Source organism: Eupeodes corollae, chromosome 3 (genome assembly GCF_945859685.1).
Source record: "Eupeodes corollae chromosome 3, idEupCoro1.1, whole genome shotgun sequence".
NCBI lineage: Eukaryota > Metazoa > Arthropoda > Insecta > Diptera > Syrphidae > Eupeodes > Eupeodes corollae.
In genome coordinates, this window is record NC_079149.1 from 45,686,939 (window position 1) to 45,694,243 (window position 7,305).

At 36.2% G+C, this 7,305-nt stretch overlaps 1 protein-coding gene across 2 annotated transcripts; it reads right to left on the reverse strand.

Moving 5' to 3' along the window:
• Positions 1–3,620: 3,620 nt before the first annotated feature.
• Positions 3,621–5,855, reverse strand: LOC129949946 (transcription factor grauzone). 2 transcript variants are annotated; one of them, XM_056061695.1, is made up of 7 exons: positions 5,653–5,855; positions 5,310–5,592; positions 5,159–5,239; positions 4,699–5,101; positions 4,432–4,635; positions 4,003–4,378; positions 3,621–3,941 (listed from the first exon to the last, which is right to left on the reverse strand). In XM_056061695.1, the coding sequence occupies exons 1-7, from the start codon at positions 5,761–5,763 to the stop codon at positions 3,711–3,713; spliced, it is 1,689 nt and encodes a 562-aa protein (XP_055917670.1). In that variant the 5' UTR covers positions 5,764–5,855; the 3' UTR covers positions 3,621–3,710. The 2 variants fall into 2 exon arrangements, with proteins under 2 accessions (XP_055917670.1, XP_055917669.1); XM_056061694.1 differs by having other exon boundaries at positions 5,159–5,242.
• Positions 5,856–7,305: the final 1,450 nt, after the last annotated feature.

Here is a 7,305-nt window from a genome sequence, read left to right on the forward strand (position 1 = left end):
GCAAAACAAAATATTAAAATTAATGCTAAATTAGCCAAGGCATTATTCTACAGTCAGGTTTCATGATAAGGCTAATGTTAAACAACTCAAGCTAGTAATTTATAATTTTCAAGACAATTTTTTTAGAAGATGTTCTTATTCTGATAATGAACTACGAGTTATTCTTGATCTCTTAAATTAGATATTTTATTTACATATATCGCCTTTGGGTTTATTTGCAATTTTTACTTTTTAAGTATCATTATAAGGGTTTTTTTCTTGTAGGTTTTCCCTTAAGAATAATTGTTTATCAGTTAAATTATTTTTAAATTAGTATTGAGTATTTATATTGAAGATGTAATGTAAAATATTATCCAACTACAATAATTAATAAATAAATTAATTAGTCATGGCAAAAGGAAAATGGTGCTCAAAGGAAAAAAGAAGTCTGATCTTGAAAATGAAGTCAAAAGGACGGACGGTAACAGACATTTCTAAGTTGTTAGAATGCTCCAGGAAGCTGGTCATTTCAAACAGTTTCGAGTGATTGAAAACGTTAAACAAAATTCCCTGGGTCAGAAAGACAACTACAAATGAAGGCTATTGACCAAGGATCCCTGTGGAGTAAATGTTTCCTCAAGAACCTAAAGACGCCGATTAAATGTAAACAATCTACCTGGGTTCGTTGCTCAGAGAAAACCGCTGGTATAAAAAAAATCTGAAATCTAGGTTACAGTTTGCCAAAGCTCACCTAGACAAATCAATTAGTTTTTGGAAAAACGTGTTCTGGGGCGATGAATCCAAATTCTGCCGGTTCGGATCGGATGGGAAAAAATATGTATGGCGTCCGAACAACAGGGAATATGATCCAAGGAACGCCATTAAGACGGTGAAAGACGGTGGAGGCAAAGTTATGGTCTGGGCTGCTTTTTCATGGCACGGCGGCGGCGTTGGCCCCATCGTAAAAATTGACACCAAAATGGACCAGAACGTGTACAGAGATATCCTGATGGATCATGTGATACCCTACGCAGAAGACAATTTACCGTTATTAAGGCGCTTCATGCACGACAACGACCCTAAACACACTTCAAAGTTAGTGAAGTGTGCCTTAGAGGTGAATAAAATCGAGGTTTTGAAGTGGCCAGCAGAATCACCCCATCTTAACCCGATCGAGAATTTGTGGAATGATGTCGAACATCACATTGAGCAAAAAAAACAACCAATTTAACACAATTGTGGCACGAGATTCAAAATGCTTGGTATGCAATTCCAATGTCACGATGTGAGGCTTTGGTTGAAAGTTTGCCAAGAAGAATTGCTTCTGTATAGCAAAATAAAGGGTTCCCTACCAAATACTAAGAAAAACTTAGAATTGATATCGGTAAGTAAATTTTTTTCAAGAAACTGTTGAATGTGCTAAATTCGTGTCCGGGCGAAAAATTGATGTTTCTACATTCCATACTTTCTTCAATAATAAATGCACTTTGTTTATTCATATTCAAAACACTTTCTGGATACGGTCTCCGCAGGCCCGCGAAAGAAGCTATGCAATAGATTAAAAACAGACTTTACATGTTTTTAAAATAACTCTATTATATATTTAAGAATTCGACTCTGAGATCTTAAGCTGATCAAATCAACCTGAGCTCATCGACGATGATTAAATAAAAATAACGATAGTAAAGGTCACTTGTTTAAAAAGGGCAGAACTGTCCTCTGGTTGTCTAGCCAATAATGGTGTTGGAAGATTATTGTGTGTTGTAGATATTTCAATAATTATAATTGTTGACAAAGATGAAATGTTTAGAAAAATAGTTTCAACTTTTAATTTCCAAACAAAAATTATTGAATACCATTTTTTTAACACTACTTTATAATAAACGAGTGTTCTAAAAATCAGTTCAGTGAACAAAATCATTAGAATTACAAAAATAATTGTTTCATGAATTTTCAGACTAAGATTTTTAACTTGTGTCTGAAAAGAAGACCTAAAATTAAGCACTAAGGTAGATAGGTAGGTAGAAATGGCGATCTCAAGGCAACCTAGCCTGAGATCCAATTAGCGCTGTAGTGCGCCGTTTTGATACCAAAAACTCGTTTGACCTGTGATTGAAAGGGATAGATTTGTAGAGAAGCTTCATAGCGATTATGTTAGAGCCATTTTGTCGCATTGAGAAAAAAGATTAGGTCTCTAATCTTTGTCTCAGATAGCTCATCAAGTTGGTGAAAGAATGTTTTTCCAAAGTATTTCATTCTAGTGTTTGCCAAAGCAGGACATTTGCAGAGGAAATGGATTATCGTTTCACTTTCTCTTTGGTCACTACAACTACGGCAAAAGGTGTTGTAAGAGATACCCAACTTCTCTGCATGAACTCCTATAGGCCAATGTCCGGTACAAACCGCAACAATCTTGGCTATGTCTTGTCTTGGCCTGCATGGAAGATCGTTTATACGGGTTTTATTATAGGTGGGCCATATCTTCCTAGATATAATGCAGTTCGGTAAATTGCTAAACCTTTGGTTTGATTCAGTTTGGTAGATAGAAAAGATTTTACCCTTCATAGCACCAAGAGGAATGTTAACCATTTCCGCTAGCTCATCAGCCCGTTCGTTTCCCACGATACCACTATGGCCCTGAACCCAGATCAGGGTGACACCGAGGTTAATATTCAGGCTCGCAAGCTCATCGCGACATTGCTGGACCAATTAAGATGGTTTTGGCAGCTGCCTGACTGTCTGTAAGGATAGCCTGTTTCTGTTTTGGTTTGGGCTTTGTTTAAGTATCTTAGATGCCTCCCTTATTGCTAGCAGTTCAGCCTGAAAAACGCTAGCAAAGTCAGGAAGCCTAAAGGATTTAGCTACATTTAGGGACTCAGTTCAGTTTTACTTTGGTTAACTCCTAGTCCAAAACTCATGGCCCAGCTGCTTACTTTCTTCAAAGCTGACTCCGTGATTTCACTAATCACAGAGGTGTACTTTCCTGACACCAATAGCACCAAATCATCCGCATAGGCTACCGCCTTCACTCCACATCTCTCTAATTTAACGAGAATTGTATCCATGACCAGAAGCCATAGAAGAGGCGAAAGGACACCACCCTGGGGTGTTCTCCTACTCACTAAACACACATACAAATTCTTCGTAAGTAAAATGTTCATATTTCTTATTTTTTTTGTGAAAAAGTTCAAAGCCTTCCAATAAAATCCTTCTCCCATAGATTTTTGCTTATATTTTTACTCAATTTTTTCCCTCTAGCCTTTTGATGCACCTTATACAAATGACCCTATATTCAATATGGGAACATCTATCAAACTCTCTCACCACCCACCAGTAGCCATTTGTATTTTTTTGTTTCTTTTTATCTTGACAAAAATAGTTGTTTATTTATTTTATCCAGTTCGTCCGATTTCGGAGCAGCTCGTCTCGATTCGTGCCTCTAGCAATACGTCTAATTGCACGCACACAAACACCGTGTCGAAGACTGCCGAACTGAATCGACGTTAGACGATGCATGGAATCCAAGTGGGTGGTCGGAGTGGGTAGCGTTAGGTTTTTTTTTGCGTTACGGAATTTCTGGATTCCGTCCCCGCGCTCAAGGCCCGCGATAGAATCTATGCAATAGCTTAAAAGGTTTCACTTTTCATTATTTTTTTTATTTTAATGAGTCTTCTTAAATAAGAATCTTAAAATTAGAAACCACATAAAGAGGAAGTCACTTTTCAAATTATTCAACTTTCTGTGTTTTCATCTTCTGGCATAACTTCGTCGTCTGTGGTTTGGGTTTTTTGGACTGTTGACGAAATACCAGCGACTTTGCCCTTACGATGTTTCCTATTTGCTTCCCATTCTCGAGGATGAATTTTCTTTCGATGAGAATGCATATTTGCATTTGAATTGAAAGTTTTCGGACAATGTGGGCAGGAATATAGAACTTCTCCCGTGTGCGTTGTCATGTGTTCCTGAAAAAAAAGTAATTTCATATTTGTGAAAGTTTTATTATGTATAAAAGATTGTAATTACTTTTAAATTGAGTGGTTTTTTAAATGACTTATCACATACACTACACGCATAAGTTCGTTCTGATGCGTGCACGTAACGGATATGACTTCGTAGAGCACTTTGATTGGGCGCAACTTTGCCACAAATATTACACGTGTACATTTTGCCTTCTTCGTTGTGACGACGCAAATGCTTTTGTAGGCTGTGTTTGTTCTTCAACCATGATCCACATTTTTCACATTGGATTTCGGGTTGTTTAACACCATTGTGTTCGAGTTGATGCTTTTCAAACATTGCTCTTCCACGAATGACTTTGGCGCAAATATGACACATTCGCCCGTTTTCCTGCAGGTGAGTATTTTTACGATGAGTATTTAAAGTGTTTTCACTTGGAAATCTATAAAAAAACGAAATTAGTTAAGTGTCAGATAAACCATTAGAGTGTCTTACACTTTCGGACAGAAATCGCAGGGAAACTTTCGCTCCTCTAATGGCACATGAATGACTTGATGCTGCTCTAGCAGGTACTGCTTGATGAATCGCTTTGAACAGGACTCACACTGAAACGGTTTTTCTTCGTCGGCCTGATGGATTATGAGCATGTGATTTTTCAAGCACTGTTTATCAGCAAAGACCTTATTGCAGCTTTGACATCTATAAGAGAAAAAATCATTCGAAAAACGAGAATTAAATAAATGATGATTCATTTTAACGAACTTGAAGTATTCAGGATCTAAATGCTTATTAATGTGGTCGACAAGTAAAACACGTTTGAAGAGCTTTTTGTTACAGCAAACAATATAACCCTTCTGACCGTGTGAGTTCCAGAAATGCTGACGCAACGAAGTGAAGTCGATCAGCTCAACATGACATATCTCGCAAGCGAGTTTCATGTGTTTGGCTATTAATTCGTCATATTCTTTGGCACGTATATTATATTTTGATTCTTTTTCTAGAGATCTTTCAGTGGGTGATTTTTTTTCCTGCTTTCTTCGGGTTTTATTTTGGGCAGATGATGTATCAGGTGAGAGTTTAACATTGCTTATGGTTCTCGTCCGAAGAGACAAGCAACGTTGGTTGGTAGAAATAAGTTCTTCCGTTTGTGGTTTGATGTCAACATCTTAATGGAGCATAAGAAGATAAGGGAAATAATTTATGTTGGTTTGTTTTACACTACCTTTTACATCTTCTTTAGTATCTTCAAGTTCTTCAATGAAAATATCATCACTTGGCGAAAACTCACTTCCTTCGGGTTTTTCTTCTAAATCGAAAAATAGATAAACTTCGAGAATAAATTCATTTGTGTTTTTTTAATAGAAAGAGTTTACCATCTTCTATAAGCGGATAACTGAAATTGACTTCTTGCACATCCCATTGTAAATGCTTATTCACATCACCATCTTTCAAATCCGAGGAGTTCTCACCGTCCTTTTCAATGTTTTCATCATCTATAACATCATTTACCAATAAAGGCGAAGAAGCTTTGACGAAAAATCTTTCGGCTAAAAGACGATGAGCTTCTTCTACTGATAAATAGTATTCATGGAAGTTCACCACTCTCAACCAGCAATCGTTGCATATTGCTGTTGATATAGGATCATCAATTTTTGGCTATAATTTAAAAAATGTATTGTTTTTCTAGTGAAATTTGGAAATAATTAAAGTATCCACCTCAAACCAAAAGTATTTCTTTAATATACCGACGACATTGAGTTCGATTCCAATTTCATCGAATATATTTATTACTTCGAGAATATCTTTTAGACAAAGTCTACAAATCATATTTTTGTATTTTTGTGGTGTGTAATGTACGGAAATACAATTGTAAAACCAAAATATTTTCGTTTTTCTGATAAACCACAGCGATAAACACAAAAAATTAGAGTTTAGAGGAAAGCAGCTGTCAACAATTTGTTTCTGTCAATCAGTCATATTGAAATGTCAACCAATACGGTCCAGGGATGTTGTTGATGTAGGTTCGTTTGATTTGGCATTTTTAGGAAGACTTTCAAAGCAAATACAAATTGTCTAACCAGAATTGTTTTGATCGATTTAAAAAAGATGATGGTTTTGAAGCCTTGAGAAAGGATGTCTTATTTTATAGAATTGGGTAAGAACAATTTTTGCTCAACACTCCTTTAGCTAAGTATGAATTTTCGCTCACCTATTATTTTATTTGGTAGATGTGTTGTGTCTAATAAAAGGCTCGACTTCTCTCTACCGCAGCACTAATTTCAACACGCGTTTTTTTTTATTGGAAAGATATGCGCAAATAAATTAGAATTATCCTTTTTTTAAGGCGAGCAAAGCCCAAAACCGGGTTTTCGACAGTAAGTTTCGTTCACACCGAACATTTACACGTTTTCATTTGACATTTAAATTTGTTTAACACCGGCTGTCAAATTTTGTATTGATGAACAAATTTGTGAGTAAAAAGTTAGGACTATTGCTTCTTCTCAAATTATTTGTGAAAATTTAATGAATTCTAACCAATTCAAATTAGATCTGGAAATGAAAGATACAAACTTAAGCTTTATGTAGGTACTTATCAAGTTGATTTTCATTGAGACAAAGATCTATACGAGCTCCAAAAGAATGAATGGGATCCCTTCATTGAGTGGTTTAACAAATGTTTCGATACGAACAAAAAACACAAAGTATATTACACCCACTGTCTCGAATGCGGATAAAATGAAAATATCCAAGTACATCCTTTCACACAGTGAAGAACATCTTCATATGGTAAGTATTTTCTCAAAATTCAACTTTTGGAAAATTCTTGAAGGGCAAACATTCTCCTAAGGATTTTCCGTCGACACCCTTAAGTCGATAATCCTTTTATGTGCTGTGATAAAGCAGCATATCAGCGCACACAAGGCCATAACACTAGCTCGTCTCGAAGAAGAGTTTCAACTGAAACTCTGAGGTTGGGTGAAATGGGCTCAAAACATGAACCAACAAGAACTACAAGCTCGCTTGGCTGCTGCTATCCTCTTTGTTTACTTCAACCGGTCCGAACATTTCACTAAGGATAATTGTGTAGAAAATATATCATAGAATCAACAACAAACAAAATTGTTACAATCAAAATTAATTTTATTTAAAACATTTTCTTCTTCTTTCGCAACAAATTCAGTCCAAAATACTAAGCTTCCAAATGTTGGCCAAATTTGCTTTAAAAATCGCCATAAATTGTGGCCGTCCGAACAACTTATAGGCGGGGTTGAGAATATTCTGAACGATTTCATGTAGGTCCCTATGGCCGGAGCAGAAAAGGTCAATTCCTAGTTCCAGATTCGTACCAAAATCACACTCATTCAGAGC

What these genes read in the sequence shown, in the direction of transcription:
- LOC129949946 (XM_056061694.1), bottom strand. Translation starts at nt 5,763, where the DNA reads ATGATTTGTAGACTTTGTCTAAAAGATATTCTCGAAGTAATAAATATA. An exon ending in AGAAATACTTTTGGTTTGAG is followed by an intron (nt 5,593 to 5,652) that starts GTGGATACTTTA and finishes TTTAAATTATAG; the next exon opens with CCAAAAATTGATGATCCTAT. An exon ending in TACTAAAGAAGATGTAAAAG is followed by an intron (nt 5,102 to 5,158) that starts GTAGTGTAAAAC and finishes TGCTCCATTAAG; the next exon opens with ATGTTGACATCAAACCACAA.